This window comes from Cololabis saira, chromosome 19 (genome assembly GCF_033807715.1).
Source record: "Cololabis saira isolate AMF1-May2022 chromosome 19, fColSai1.1, whole genome shotgun sequence".
Taxonomy (NCBI): domain Eukaryota; kingdom Metazoa; phylum Chordata; class Actinopteri; order Beloniformes; family Belonidae; genus Cololabis; species Cololabis saira.
In genome coordinates, this window is record NC_084605.1 from 790160 (window position 1) to 807370 (window position 17211).

Genomic DNA, 17211 nt, shown 5'->3' on the forward strand with positions numbered 1-17211 from the left:
AGGAATTTGGGGAAAAATAAAAAGGAATTTGGGGGAAAAAATTGAATTTTCGGGAAAAATAAAAGGGAATTTGGGAAAAAATAAAATGCAATTTGGGAAAAATAAAATGGAATTTGGGAAAAAAAATAAAACGGAATGTGGGAAAAATAAGAAGGAATTCGGGGAAAAATAAAATGGAATTTAGGAAAAATAAAATGGAATTTTGGGGAAAAAGTAAATGGAATTTTGGGAAAATTAAAAGGAATTTGGGAAAAAAAAATAAAATGGAATTTTTGGGAAAATTGAAATGGAATTTTGGGAAAAATGAAAAAAGGAATTTGGGGAAAAATAAAAAGGGATTTTGGGGAAAAAGTAAATGGAATTTTGGGAAAAATGAAAAGGAATTTAGGAAAAATAAAACGGAATTTGGGGAAAAATAAAATCTAAATTGGGAAAGATAAAATGGAATTTTGGGGAAAAATAAAAGAGAATTTGGGAAAAAATAAAACGGAATTTGAGAGCAAATAAAATTGAATTTGGGAAAGATAAAACGGAATTTGGGGAAAAATAAAAATAAATTTGGGAAAAAAATAAATAAAAACGGAATTTGGGGAAAAAAATAAAATGGAATTTGGGGAAAAAAATAAATGGAATTTGGGGGGAAATTAAAATGGAATTTGGGGAAAAATAAAACCGAATTTTGGGGAAAAAAATAAAACCGAATTTTGGGGAAAATAAAACGGAATTTGGGGAAAAATAAAATCTAAATTGGGAAAGATAAAATGGAATTTTGGGGAAAAATAAAAGAGAATTTGGGAAAAAATAAAACGGAATTTGAGAGCAAATAAAATTGAATTTGGGAAAGATAAAACGGAATTTGGGGAAAAATAAAAATAAATTTGGGAAAAAAATAAATAAAAACGGAATTTGGGGAAAAAAATAAAATGGAATTTGGGGAAAAAAATAAATGGAATTTGGGGGGAAATTAAAATGGAATTTGGGAAAAAATAAAACCGAATTTGGGGAAAAAAATAAAAGGAATTTGGGGAAAAATAAAAAGGAATTTGGGGGAAAAAATTGAATTTTCGGGAAAAATAAAAGGGAATTTGGGAAAAAATAAAATGCAATTTGGGAAAAATAAAATGGAATTTGGGAAAAAAAATGAAACGGAATGTGGGAAAAATAAGAAGGAATTCGGGGAAAAATAAAATGGAATTTAGGAAAAATAAAATGGAATTTTGGGGAAAAAGTAAATGGAATTTTGGGAAAATTAAAAGGAATTTGGGAAAAAAAAATAAAATGGAATTTTTGGGAAAATTGAAATGGAATTTTGGGAAAAATGAAAAAAGGAATTTGGGGAAAAATAAAATGGAATTTTGGGAAAAATGAAAAAAGGAATTTGGGGAAAAATAAAATGGAATTTTGGGAAAAATGAAAAGGAATTTGGGGAAAAATAAAAAGGAATTTGGGGAAAAATAAAATCTAATTTGGGAACGATAAAATGGAATTTTGGGGAAAAATAAAATGGAATTTGGGGAAAAATAAAACCGAATTTTGGGGAAAAAAATAAAACCGAATTTTGGGGAAAATAAAACGGAATTTGGGGAAAAATAAAATCTAAATTGGGAAAGATAAAATGGAATTTTGGGGAAAAATAAAAGAGAATTTGGGAAAAAATAAAACGGAATTTGAGAGCAAATAAAATTGAATTTGGGAAAGATAAAACGGAATTTGGGGGAAAATAAAAATAAATTTGGGAAAAAAATAAATAAAAACGGAATTTGGGGAAAAAAATTAAATGGAATTTGGGGAAAAAAATAAATGGAATTTGGGGGGAAATTAAAATGGAATTTGGGAAAAAATAAAACCGAATTTGGGGAAAAAAATAAAAGGAATTTGGGGAAAAATAAAAAGGAATTTGGGGGAAAAAATTGAATTTTCGGGAAAAATAAAAGGGAATTTGGGAAAAAATAAAATGCAATTTGGGAAAAATAAAATGGAATTTGGGAAAAAAAATAAAACGGAATGTGGGAAAAATAAGAAGGAATTCGGGGAAAAATAAAATGGAATTTAGGAAAAATAAAATGGAATTTTGGGGAAAAAGTAAATGGAATTTTGGGAAAATTAAAAGGAATTTGGGAAAAAAAAATAAAATGGAATTTTTGGGAAAATTGAAATGGAATTTTGGGAAAAATGAAAAAAGGAATTTGGGGAAAAATAAAAAGGGATTTTGGGGAAAAAGTAAATGGAATTTTGGGAAAAATGAAAAGGAATTTAGGAAAAATAAAATGGAATTTTGGGAAAAATGAAAAGGAATTTGGGGAAAAATAAAAAGGAATTTGGGGAAAAATAAAATCTAATTTGGGAACGATAAAATGGAATTTTGGGGAAAAATAAAATGGAATTTGGGGAAAAATAAAACCGAATTTTGGGGAAAAAAATAAAACCGAATTTTGGGGAAAATAAAACGGAAATTGGGGAAAAATAAAATCTAAATTGGGAAAGATAAAATGGAATTTTGGGGAAAAATAAAAGAGATTTTGGGAAAAAATAAAACGGAATTTGAGAGCAAATAAAATTGAATTTGGGAAAGATAAAACGGAATTTGGGGAAAAATAAAAAGGAATTTGGGGAAAAATAAAATCTAATTTGGGAACGATAAAATGGAATTTTGGGGAAAAATAAAAGAGAATTTGGGAAAAAATAAAACGGAATTTGAGAGCAAATAAAATTGAATTTGGGAAAGATAAAACGGAATTTGGGGAAAAATAAAAATAAATTTGGGAAAAAAATAAATAAAAACGGAATTTGGGGAAAAAAATAAAATGGAATTTGGGGAAAAAAATAAATGGAATTTGGGGGGAAATTAAAATGGAATTTGGGAAAAAATAAAACCGAATTTGGGGAAAAAAATAAAAGGAATTTGGGGAAAAATAAAAAGGAATTTGGGGGAAAAAATTGAATTTTCGGGAAAAATAAAAGGGAATTTGGGAAAAAATAAAATGCAATTTGGGAAAAATAAAATGGAATTTGGGAAAAAAAATAAAACGGAATGTGGGAAAAATAAGAAGGAATTCGGGGAAAAATAAAATGGAATTTAGGAAAAATAAAATGGAATTTTGGGGAAAAAGTAAATGGAATTTTGGGAAAATTAAAAGGAATTTGGGAAAAAAAAATAAAATGGAATTTTTGGGAAAATTGAAATGGAATTTTGGGAAAAATGAAAAAAGGAATTTGGGGAAAAATAAAAAGGGATTTTGGGGAAAAAGTAAATGGAATTTTGGGAAAAATGAAAAGGAATTTAGGAAAAATAAAATGGAATTTTGGGAAAAATGAAAAGGAATTTGGGGAAAAATAAAAAGGAATTTGGGGAAAAATAAAATCTAATTTGGGAACGATAAAATGGAATTTTGGGGAAAAATAAAATGGAATTTGGGGAAAAATAAAACCGAATTTTGGGGAAAAAAATAAAACCGAATTTTGGGGAAAATAAAACGGAATTTGGGGAAAAATAAAATCTAAATTGGGAAAGATAAAATGGAATTTTGGGGAAAAATAAAAGAGAATTTGGGAAAAAATAAAACGGAATTTGAGAGCAAATAAAATTGAATTTGGGAAAGATAAAACGGAATTTGGGGAAAAATAAAAATAAATTTGGGAAAAAAATAAATAAAAACGGAATTTGGGGAAAAAAATAAAATGGAATTTGGGGAAAAAAATAAATGGAATTTGGGGGGAAATTAAAATGGAATTTGGGAAAAAATAAAACCGAATTTGGGGAAAAAAATAAAAGGAATTTGGGGAAAAATAAAAAGGAATTTGGGGGAAAAAATTGAATTTTCGGGAAAAATAAAAGGGAATTTGGGAAAAAATAAAATGCAATTTGGGAAAAATAAAATGGAATTTGGGAAAAAAAATAAAACGGAATGTGGGAAAAATAAGAAGGAATTCGGGGAAAAATAAAATGGAATTTAGGAAAAATAAAATGGAATTTTGGGGAAAAAGTAAATGGAATTTTGGGAAAATTAAAAGGAATTTGGGAAAAAAAAATAAAATGGAATTTTTGGGAAAATTGAAATGGAATTTTGGGAAAAATGAAAAAAGGAATTTGGGGAAAAATAAAAAGGGATTTTGGGGAAAAAGTAAATGGAATTTTGGGAAAAATGAAAAGGAATTTAGGAAAAATAAAATGGAATTTTGGGAAAAATGAAAAGGAATTTGGGGAAAAATAAAAAGGAATTTGGGGAAAAATAAAATCTAATTTGGGAACGATAAAATGGAATTTTGGGGAAAAATAAAATGGAATTTGGGGAAAAATAAAACCGAATTTTGGGGAAAAAAATAAAACCGAATTTTGGGGAAAATAAAACGGAATTTGGGGAAAAATAAAATCTAAATTGGGAAAGATAAAATGGAATTTTGGGGAAAAATAAAAGAGAATTTGGGAAAAAATAAAACGGAATTTGAGAGCAAATAAAATTGAATTTGGGAAAGATAAAACGGAATTTGGGGAAAAATAAAAATAAATTTGGGAAAAAAATAAATAAAAACGGAATTTGGGGAAAAAAATAAAATGGAATTTGGGGAAAAAAATAAATGGAATTTGGGGGGAAATTAAAATGGAATTTGGGAAAAAATAAAACCGAATTTGGGGAAAAAAATAAAAGGAATTTGGGGAAAAATAAAAAGGAATTTGGGGGAAAAAATTGAATTTTCGGGAAAAATAAAAGGGAATTTGGGAAAAAATAAAATGCAATTTGGGAAAAATAAAATGGAATTTGGGAAAAAAAATAAAACGGAATGTGGGAAAAATAAGAAGGAATTCGGGGAAAAATAAAATGGAATTTAGGAAAAATAAAATGGAATTTTGGGGAAAAAGTAAATGGAATTTTGGGAAAATTAAAAGGAATTTGGGAAAAAAAAATAAAATGGAATTTTTGGGAAAATTGAAATGGAATTTTGGGAAAAATGAAAAAAGGAATTTGGGGAAAAATAAAAAGGGATTTTGGGGAAAAAGTAAATGGAATTTTGGGAAAAATGAAAAGGAATTTAGGAAAAATAAAATGGAATTTTGGGAAAAATGAAAAGGAATTTGGGGAAAAATAAAAAGGAATTTGGGGAAAAATAAAATCTAATTTGGGAACGATAAAATGGAATTTTGGGGAAAAATAAAATGGAATTTGGGGAAAAATAAAACCGAATTTTGGGGAAAAAAATAAAACCGAATTTTGGGGAAAATAAAACGGAATTTGGGGAAAAATAAAATCTAAATTGGGAAAGATAAAATGGAATTTTGGGGAAAAATAAAAGAGAATTTGGGAAAAAATAAAACGGAATTTGAGAGCAAATAAAATTGAATTTGGGAAAGATAAAACGGAATTTGGGGAAAAATAAAAATAAATTTGGGAAAAAAATAAATAAAAACGGAATTTGGGGAAAAAAATTAAATGGAATTTGGGGAAAAAAATAAATGGAATTTGGGGGGAAATTAAAATGGAATTTGGGAAAAAATAAAACCGAATTTGGGGAAAAAAATAAAAGGAATTTGGGGAAAAATAAAAAGGAATTTGGGGGAAAAAATTGAATTTTCGGGAAAAATAAAAGGGAATTTGGGAAAAAATAAAATGCAATTTGGGAAAAATAAAATGGAATTTGGGAAAAAAAATAAAACGGAATGTGGGAAAAATAAGAAGGAATTCGGGGAAAAATAAAATGGAATTTAGGAAAAATAAAATGGAATTTTGGGGAAAAAGTAAATGGAATTTTGGGAAAATTAAAAGGAATTTGGGAAAAAAAAATAAAATGGAATTTTTGGGAAAATTGAAATGGAATTTTGGGAAAAATGAAAAAAGGAATTTGGGGAAAAATAAAAAGGGATTTTGGGGAAAAAGTAAATGGAATTTTGGGAAAAATGAAAAGGAATTTAGGAAAAATAAAATGGAATTTTGGGAAAAATGAAAAGGAATTTGGGGAAAAATAAAAAGGAATTTGGGGAAAAATAAAATCTAATTTGGGAACGATAAAATGGAATTTTGGGGAAAAATAAAATGGAATTTGGGGAAAAATAAAACCGAATTTTGGGGAAAAAAATAAAACCGAATTTTGGGGAAAATAAAACGGAATTTGGGGAAAAATAAAATCTAAATTGGGAAAGATAAAATGGAATTTTGGGGAAAAATAAAAGAGAATTTGGGAAAAAATAAAACGGAATTTGAGAGCAAATAAAATTGAATTTGGGAAAGATAAAACGGAATTTGGGGAAAAATAAAAATAAATTTGGGAAAAAAATAAATAAAAACGGAATTTGGGGAAAAAAATTAAATGGAATTTGGGGAAAAAAATAAATGGAATTTGGGGGGAAATTAAAATGGAATTTGGGAAAAAATAAAACCGAATTTGGGGAAAAAAATAAAAGGAATTTGGGGAAAAATAAAAAGGAATTTGGGGGAAAAAATTGAATTTTCGGGAAAAATAAAAGGGAATTTGGGAAAAAATAAAATGCAATTTGGGAAAAATAAAATGGAATTTGGGAAAAAAAATAAAACGGAATGTGGGAAAAATAAGAAGGAATTCGGGGAAAAATAAAATGGAATTTAGGAAAAATAAAATGGAATTTTGGGGAAAAAGTAAATGGAATTTTGGGAAAATTAAAAGGAATTTGGGAAAAAAAAATAAAATGGAATTTTTGGGAAAATTGAAATGGAATTTTGGGAAAAATGAAAAAAGGAATTTGGGGAAAAATAAAAAGGGATTTTGGGGAAAAAGTAAATGGAATTTTGGGAAAAATGAAAAGGAATTTAGGAAAAATAAAATGGAATTTTGGGAAAAATGAAAAGGAATTTGGGGAAAAATAAAAAGGAATTTGGGGAAAAATAAAATCTAATTTGGGAACGATAAAATGGAATTTTGGGGAAAAATAAAATGGAATTTGGGGAAAAATAAAACCGAATTTTGGGGAAAAAAATAAAACCGAATTTTGGGGAAAATAAAACGGAATTTGGGGAAAAATAAAATCTAAATTGGGAAAGATAAAATGGAATTTTGGGGAAAAATAAAAGAGAATTTGGGAAAAAATAAAACGGAATTTGAGAGCAAATAAAATTGAATTTGGGAAAGATAAAACGGAATTTGGGGAAAAATAAAAATAAATTTGGGAAAAAAATAAATAAAAACGGAATTTGGGGAAAAAAATTAAATGGAATTTGGGGAAAAAATTAAATGGAATTTGGGGGGAAATTAAAATGGAATTTGGGAAAAAATAAAACCGAATTTGGGGGAAAAAATAAAATGCAATGTGGGAAAAATAAGGAGGAATTCGGGGAAAAATAAAATGGAATTTAGGAAAAATAAAATGGAATTTTGGGAAAAATGAAAAGGAATTTTGGGAAAATTAAAAGGAATTTGGGAAAAAAAATAAAATGGAATTTGGGAACGATAAAATTGAATTTTGGGGAAAAATAAAATGGAATTTGGGGAAAAATAAAACCGAATTTGGGGAAAAAAATAAAATGGAATTTCGGGGAAAATAAAACGGAATTTGGGGAAAAATAAAATCTAAATTGGGAAAGATTAAATGGAATTTTGGGGAAAAATTAAACGGAATTTGGGGGGAAATTAAAATGGAATTTGGGAAAAAATAAAACCGAATTTGGGGAAAAAAATAAAATGCAATTTGGGAAAAATAAAACGGAATGTGGGGAAAAATAAGAAGGAATTCGGGGAAAAATCAAATGGAATTTAGGAAAAATAAAATGGAATTTTGGGGAAAAAGTAAATGGAATTTTGGGAAAATAAAATGCAATTTGGGAAAAATAAAATGGAATTTGGGAAAAAAAATAAAACGGAATGTGGGAAAAATAAGGAGGAATTCGGGGAAAAATAAAATGGAATTTAGGAAAAATAAAATTGAATTTTGGGGAAAAATTAAATGGAATTTTGGGAAAATTAAAAGGAATTTGGGAAAAAAAATAAAATGGAATTTTTGGGAAAATTGAAATGGAATTTTGGGAAAAATAAAAAGGAATTTGGGGAAAAATAAAAAGGAATTTGGGGAAAAAAATTGAATTTTCGGGAAAAATAAAAGGGAATTTGGGAAAAAATAAAATGCAATTTGGGAAAAATAAAATGGAATTTGGGAAAAAAAAAAAAAAACGGAATGTGGGGAAAAATAAGAAGGAATTCGGGGAAAAATAAAATGGAATTTAGGAAAAATAAAATGGAATTTTGGGGAAAAAGTAAATGGAATTTTGGGAAAAATGAAAAGGAATTTAGGAAAAATAAAATGGAATTTTGGGGAAAAAGTAAATGGAATTTGGGAAAGATAAAACGGAATTTGGGGAAAAATAAAAAGAAATTTGGGAAAAAAATAAATAAAAACGGAATTTGGGGAAAAAAATAAAATGGAATTTGGGGAAAAAATTAAATGGAATTTGGGGGAAAATTAAAATGGAATTTGGGAAAGATAAAATGGAATTTGGGGAAAAATAAAATGGAATTTGGGGAAAAATAAAACCGAATTTGGGGAAAAAAATAAAATGGAATTTCGGGGAAAAAATTTAATTTTCGGAAAAATTTAATGGAATTTGGGAACAAATAAAATGGAATTTTGGGAAAAATAAAATGGAATTTGGGAGAGAATTAAAAGGGAATTTGGGAAAAAATAAATAAAACGGAATGTGGGAAAAAATTTAAACGGAATTTGGGAAAAAAATGAAACGGCATGTGGGGAAAAATATTTTTTTTAAAAAGTAAATAAGTGACACTGAGACCCAGGAAGGGACACCGATGAAGACGCTCCCAAACTGGTGATAAAACGTTGGTCCTACCGGCTCGGCGAAGGCGTTGTCCCAGAGGACGGTTGCCGTGGCGTTGTTGTCCTGGCTGCCGTGGACGATGACGACGACGGGCAGAGACAGCGTCTGCCGAGGACACGGAGGAGGACAGGTGTATAAAACCCCCCCGGGACGGTCCAGACCCCCCGGGACGGTCCAGACCCCCCCGGGACGGTCCAGACCCCCCGGGACGGTCCAGACCCCCCGGGACGGTCCAGACCCCCCCGGGACGGTCCAGACCCCCCCGGGACGGTCCAGACGGTCCAGTCCCCCCCGGGACGGTCCAGACCCCCCGGGACGGTCCAGACCCCCCCGGGACGGTCCAGACCCCCCGGGACGGTCCAGACCCCCCCGGGACGGTCCAGACCCCCCGGGACGGTCCAGACCCCCCCGGGACGGTCCAGACCCCCCGGGACGGTCCAGACCCCCCCGGGACGGTCCAGACCCCCCGGGACGGTCCAGACCCCCCGGCCCCCTCCCGGCCCCGTTACCTTCACGTGGAACACCAGTTCGTTGCCGCCGACGCTGAACTGGGACTCGAACAGGATGGTGAACTTCTCCTCCGTCACCGACTCGGCGCCGCGGCGGTCCGAGCGCTTGATCCTCTTCAGGGACTGGAGGGGACGGGGGACGGGGGGGACGGGGGGGACGGAGTTTTAATTGTTTAAGAATCGAAACACGAGTCAAACAATAAGGTGACACCTCTCTAGACCAGGGGCCTTATGTACTAAGAGTGCGGCGCACAAAAAACGTGCGTACGCCACTTTCAACGCTCACGGTCGGATGTACAAAGAATGACGTGAACGTAGAAAGCTGCGGTCCGTCACTCACGCATCAAGGCTGTTGTAAGCACTTTTCTGAGGTTTTGTCCGTTGGCGACACTCACTGGTGATGCAGTGAAGTGCAGAATATGAGGAAACGTAACGTCAACAATAAGTTCACGACCACGTGAAGGACATGACAGTCCCCACATCACCAGATAAGTTACACAAGAGTGGAGCTGCAACAATCTCACAATCAACCACATGATCTGAACAAACAACTAAAGGAGCTCAACGATGGAACCAGCAAATCCCGATGGAGCTTTGGTTCTGTTAGAGGAACCTGCTGATGCAGGATCAGGAGCGAGTCCTCAGGCACCAAACTGATCTGCTGGTCCAGGACTAAGACTGGACCATCAGCTGGTTTAGTCTGGATCTGCTGGTCCAGGACTAACACTGGACCATCAGCTGGTTTAGTCTGGATCTGCTGGTCCAGGACTAAGACTGGACCATCAGCTGGTTTAGTCTGGATCTGCTGGTCCAGGACTAAGACTGGACCATCCGCTGGTTCAGGTATCAAGAGGATCTTCTGGATCTCTGCCCTGAACTGGACCAGCTGCTCCGGTTCAGACCAACGTGATGCTTCAGCTGGAGCTGCTGACAGGTCGGACATCTCTGTCACCATGACGACCGTATGGGACGAATACTCGAGATAAAAGCCAGATCCTAAAACATCCCATAACTGTGTCTGGACAGAAAAACATTAAAATGCATTTTGCAGCAAAAACCGGTTCTGTAAAGATGTCTTAAATTTAAAAAAAAGGTGTCACGGAAAGGTTGGTTGGTTGCGAACTGATGTGATTCAGCATGAAATAGTTTTTATTGAATGTTTAGGCAACTTTCAGAGTCTGATATGGAGTCAGCTGCATGTTCTGCAGGATCCAGAAAGTGTTTCTCCCGTGATGGACCGTTGTGCCAAAAAGTGATTGCCTGCCAGAATCTGATTTCTTCTGATTTGTGGCCGCGGGAGCGTGCACAGCAGCCCGTTGAGCGAGAGCGCTAAAACGTCAGAGTTTCAGATTATGAAACTCAAGAATGAGATCAAGTCAGATTTAGGCAGAAACAACTAGACCGGTCTCTCCTCCTGCGGATGAAACACTCCGAGTTACAGCAATTTTGCTCTTTATTTCTCACGTTTGCACCTCCATAATCCCGTCGGCACAAATTGTCTTTATTTCTGCAGCAGAGGAATCAGATCATGATGCTTCATGTTTTAAATATAAATGTATTTTGTTCACATTGTTATACTTATGAGAGTGGTGATCGCGGACATCCACAATGTGTAAGACTAAATAAACGTGTACATTGGTCTTAATCCGTTATATAATATGCATGACAATAAAGCAGAACGAGGAGCCGTTTTTCATCCACCAAAAATTCTTCACGGAACGCAACGCAAAGCAAACACTGTAGGTGTCAAACTGAATCCCAGAAGGGCCGGTGTCCTGCATGTTTTAGATGTTTCCCTGCTTTAACACACCTGATTCTAATTAATTATCGTCACCAACTTGTCATCAAAGTCTGGATAGTTCTGTTGATGACACAGTCACTTGTATCATGGTGCAATGAAGCAGGGAAACATGTAAAACCTGCAGGGACACCGGCCCTCGAGGACTGGAGTCCGACACCAGCTGAAATCGGAAGAAATGCCCCAAAATGAATTATTTATTCCAGCTCAGTTAGGATGAGCGGTTTTTAATGGATAATTATCTTCATTATCACATTCAAACATATATTTGAGGGAGGAAACGGGGCGGAGTGTTGTGCTCCCGCATGTGCGCTCAAATCCACGCTGATTGGGATGTACAGAGAAACCTGCGTGGATTTGGGCGTACGCACAGCTTTGTACATATGAATTTTTGCGTTCTTGTTAATTCCACGCACGGATTCACGTTGAAATCCACGCACTCTTAGTACATAAGGCCCCAGGAGTCTCAACCCAACATGTTTTAGATCCATATTGGACCAAAAACACAAAAAACTAATATGTCTGGAGCCGCAAAAAATGAAAAGTCTTGTATCAGAATTAGAATGAAGAAACACGTGCTGCATGTTTCTATATTAGTTATAACTGGGGGAGATTTATTTATTCATTATGCACTTCGAGAAAAAAGTCGGAATGTCGAGAAAAAAGTCAAAATATGTCATGGTTTCCCAGTGTAGTTTTTTAGTTTTACTCACTCCCCTGTTTTTCCAGACCCTGCCACCCTAATCAGCCAGAGATCCACTCATTCCCTTCACCTGTGCTTCCCCACCCAGCTCCACACCTGGTTTCCCTCATCAGCAGTTCCCCTCATATACCGGCCCATTTCCACCTTCTAGTTTGCCAGATTGTCGTGTGCTTTTGCTCCGCTTTCCAGCCTTCCTGATTTCTGTCCTGTTCCTGCCTGCCTGCCTGTAACCCTGCATGACTCCCGGTTTTTGATTTTTGCCTGCCCCCCTGGACTTGTTTGCCTGATCTGCCTGTCTGCCCGGTTTGACCCCTGCCTGCCTTGGACCCGAATAAAGCCTCTTGGACTCTGATTCTGCCTGGTGTTCTGCATTTGGGTTCTCTGTCCTGTCTGAGCCGTGACAATATATTGTGAAAAAAGTTGAAATGTTGAGATTAATGTTGAAGTACAATCTTGAGAAAAAAGTCAAAATGTCGAGAAAAAAGTCGAAATGTCGAGAAAAAAAGTCAAAATTTCGGGAAAAAAGTCGAAATGTCGAGAAAAGAAGTCAAAATTTCGAGAAAAAAGTTGAAATGTTGAGATTAAATAGGAAAGGAAAAAGGAAGAAAAAAGGAAAAAAAGAAGAAAAAAAGGAAAAAAAAAAGGTCAAACATTTCTGAAAAAGCACCTGGAGCCACTAGGGCGGCGCTAAAGAGCCACATGCGGCTCTCTAGATGGAACACCTCTCTAGATAGATGGAACACCTCTCTAGATGGAACACCTCTCTAGATGGATGGAACACCTCTCTAGATGGAACACCTCTCTAGATAGATGGAACACCTCTCTAGATAGATGGAACACCTCTCTAGATGGAACACCTCTCTAGATGGAACACCTCTCTAGATGGATGGAACACCTCTCTAGATGGATGGAACACCTCTCTAGATGGAACACCTCTCTAGATAGATGGAACACCTCTCTAGATGGATGGAACACCTCTCTAGATGGATGGAACACCTCTCTAGATGGATGGAACACCTCTCTAGATGGAACACCTCTCTAGATAGATGGAACACCTCTCTAGATGGATGGAACACCTCTCTAGATGGATGGAACACCTCTCTAGATGGAACACCTCTCTAGATGGATGGAACACCTCTCTAGATGGAACACCTCTCTAGATAGATGGAACACCTCTCTAGATGGATGGAACACCTCTCTAGATGGATGGAACACCTCTCTAGATGGAACACCTCTCTAGATGGATGGAACACCTCTCTAGATGGATGGAACACCTCTCTAGATGGAACACCTCTCTAGATGGATGGAACACCTCTCTAGATGGATGGAACACCTCTCTAGATGGAACACATCTCTAGATGGATGGAACACCTCTCTAGATGGATGGAACACCTCTCTAGATAGATGGAACACCTCTCTAGATAGATGGAACACCTCTCTAGATGGAACACCTCTCTAGATGGAACACCTCTCTAGATAGATGGAACACCTCTCTAGATGGATGGAACACCTCTCTAGATGGATGGAACACCTCTCTAGATGGAACACCTCTCTAGATAGATGGAACACCTCTCTAGATGGATGGAACACCTCTCTAGATGGATGGAACACCTCTCTAGATGGATGGAACACCTCTCTAGATGGATGGAACACCTCTCTAGATGGATGGAACACCTCTCTAGATGGATGGAACACCTCTCTAGATGGAACACCTCTCTAGATAGATGGAACACCTCTCTAGATGGATGGAACACCTCTCTAGATGGATGAAACACCTCTCTAGATGGATGGAACACCTCTCTAGATGGATGGAACACCTCTCTAGATGGATGGAACACCTCTATAGATGGATGGAACACCTCTCTAGATGGATGGAACACCTCTCTAGATAGATGGAACACCTCTCTAGATGGATGGAACACCTCTCTAGATAGATGGAACACCTCTCTAGATAGATGGAACACCTCTCTAGATGGATGGAACACCTCTCTAGATGGATGGAACACCTCTCTAGATAGATGGAACACCTCTCTAGATGGATGGAACACCTCTCTAGATGGATGGAACACATCTCTAGATGGATGGAACACCTCTCTAGATAGATGGAACACCTCTCTAGATGGAACACCTCTCTAGATGGATGAAACACCTCTCTAGATAGATGGAACACCTCTCTAGATAGATGGAACACCTCTCTAGATGGATGGAACACCTCTCTAGATGGATGGAACACATCTCTAGATGGATGGAACACCTCTCTAGATAGATGGAACACCTCTCAAGATAGATGGAACACCTCTCTAGATAGATGGAACACCTCTCTAGATGGATGGAACACCTCTCTAGATAGATGGAACACCTCTCTACATAGATGGAACGTACGAAAAATGTACGAAAAAACGCATGGAAAAAAGCACGAAAAAAACGCACGAAAAAACGTACGATGAAACGTACGAAAAATCGTACGAAAAACCGTACGAAAAAATGCACGAAAAAAACCTACAAAAAAAAAAACCTACTAAAAAACGCACGAAAAAACGTATGAAAAAATGTACGAAAAAACGCACGAAAAAACGCACGAAAAATTGTACGAAAAAACGCACGAAAAAACGCACAAAAAAACGCACGAAAAAACGCACAAAAAAACGCACGGAAAAACGCACGAAAAATAGTACGAAAAAACGTACGAAAAAACGCACGAAAAAACCTACAAAAAAAAAACCTACTAAAAAACGCACGAAAAAACGTACGAAAAAACGCACGAAAAAACGCACGAAAAAACGCACGAAAAATTGTACGAAAAAACGCACGAAAAAACGCACGAAAAAACGCACGAAAAAACGCACGAAAAAACGCATGAAAAAACACACGAAAAAACGCACGAAGAAACGCACGAAAAAACGTACGAAAAAACGTACGAAAAAACGCACGAGAAAACACACGAAAAAACGTACGAAAAAACGTATGAAAAAAATGCACAAAGAAACGCACGGAAAAACGCGCGAAAAATCGTACGAAAAAACGTACGAAAAAACGCACGAAAAAACCTACTAAAAAAAAACCTACTAAAAAACGCACGAAAAAACGTACGAAAAAATGTACGAAAAAACGCACGAAAAAACGCACGAAAAAACGCACGAAAAATTGTACGAAAAAACGCACGAAAAAACGCACGAAAAAACGCACGAAAAAACGCACGAAAAAACGCACGAAAAAACGCATGAAAAAACGCACGAAAAAACGCACGAAGAAACGCACGAAAAAACGCACGAAAAAACGTACGAAAAAACGTACGAAAAAACGTACGAAAAAACGCACGAGAAAACGCACGAAAAAACGTACGAAAAAACGTATGAAAAAAATGCACAAAGAAACGCACGGAAAAACGCACGAAAAATCGTACAAAAAAACGTGCGAAAAAACACACGAAAAAACGCACGAAAAAAAGTTAGGATGGAACACCTCTCTAGATAGATGGAACACCTCTCTAGATGGATGGAACACCTCTCTAGATGGAACACCTCTCTAGATGGAACACCTCTCTAGATGGATGGAACACCTCTCTAGATGAAACACCTCTCTAGATGGATGGAACACCTCTCTAGATAGATGGAACACCTCTCTAGATGGTTTGAACACATCTCTAGATGGATGGAACACCTCTCTAGATAGATGGAACACCTCTCTAGATGGATGGAACACCTCTCTAGATAGATGGAACACCTCTCTAGATGGATGGAACACCTCTCTAGATAGATGGAACACCTCTCTAGATGGATGGAACACCTCTCTAGATAGATGGAACACCTCTCTAGATGGATGGAACACCTCTCTAGATAGATGGAACACCTCTCTAGATCGATGGAACACCTCTCTAGATGGATGGAACACCTCTCTAGATGGATGGAACACCTCTCTAGATGGAACACCTCTCTAGATAGATGGAACACCTCTATAGATGGATGGAACACCTCTCTAGATGGAACACCTCTCTAGATGGATGGAACACCTCTCTAGATGGAACACCTCTCTAGATGGAACACCTCTCTAGATAGATGGAACACCTCTATAGATGAATGGAACACCTCTCTAGATGGAACACCTCTCTAGATGGATGGAACACCTCTCTAGATGGATGGAACACCTCTCTAGATGGATGGAACACCTCTCTAGATAGATGGAACACCTCCCTAGATAGATGGAACACCTCTCTAGATGGATGGAACACCTCTCTAGATGGATGGAACACCTCTCTAGATGGATGGAACACCTCTCTAGATGGATGGAACACCTCTCTAGATGGATGGAACACCTCTCTAGATAGATGGAACACCTCTCTAGATGGAACACCTCTCTAGATGGAACACCTCTCTAGATGGATGGAACACCTCTCTAGATGGAACACCTCTCTAGATGGAACACCTCTCTAGATGGATGGAACACCTCTCTAGATGGATGGAACACCTCTCTAGATAGATGGAACACCTCTCTAGATAGATGGAACACCTCTCTAGATGGATGGAACACCTCTCTAGATAGATGGAACACCTCTCTAGATGGATGGAACACCTCTCTAGATAGATGGAACACCTCTCTAGATAGATGGAACACCTCTCTAGATAGATGGAACACCTCTCTAGATGGATGGAACACCTCTCTAGATAGATGGAACACCTCTCTAGATAGATGGAACACCTCTCTAGATAGATGGAACACCTCTCTAGATGGATGGAACACCTCTCTAGATGGAACACCTCTCTAGATGGATGGAACACCTCTCTAGATGGATGGAACACCTCTCTAGATACATGGAACACCTCTCTAGATGGAACACCTCTCTAGATGGATGGAACACCTCTCTAGATAGATGGAACACCTCTCTAGATAGATGGAACACCTCTCTAGATAGATGGAACACCTCTCTAGATGGATGGAACACCTCTCTAGATAGATGGAACACCTCTCTAGATGGATGGAACACCTCTCTAGATAGATGGAACACCTCTCTAGATAGATGGAACACCTCTCTAGATGGATGGAACACCTCTCTAGATGATGGAACACCTCTCTAGATGGAACACCTCTCTAGATGGATGGAACACCTCTCTAGATAGATGGAACACCTCTCTAGATGGATGGAACACCTCTCTAGATGGAACACCTCTCTAGATGGATGGAACACCTCTCTAGATAGATGGAACACCTCTCTAGATGGATAGAACACCTCTCTAGATGGATAGAACACCTCTCTAGATGGAACACCTCTCTAGATGGATGGAACACCTCTCTAGATAGATGGAACACCTCTCTAGATAGATGGAACACCTCTCTAGATAGATGGAACACCTCTCTAGATAGATGGAACACCTCTCTAGATGGATGGAACACCTCTCTAGATGGATGGAACAC

At 36.4% G+C, this 17211-nt stretch overlaps 1 protein-coding gene across 2 annotated transcripts in view; it reads right to left on the reverse strand.

Moving 5' to 3' along the window:
- LOC133419839 (signal transducer and activator of transcription 5B-like) overlaps nt 1–17211 on the reverse strand; it is a 76000-nt gene that overhangs the window by 20184 nt on the left and 38605 nt on the right. For both annotated transcript variants that reach the window (XM_061709300.1, XM_061709301.1), the window contains exons 11-12: nt 9302–9424; nt 8805–8897 (exon numbers count right to left, since the gene is read on the reverse strand). In XM_061709300.1, coding sequence (XP_061565284.1) covers nt 8805–8897; nt 9302–9424 — 216 coding nt within the window. The remainder of the gene's footprint in view (nt 1–8804; nt 8898–9301; nt 9425–17211) is intronic.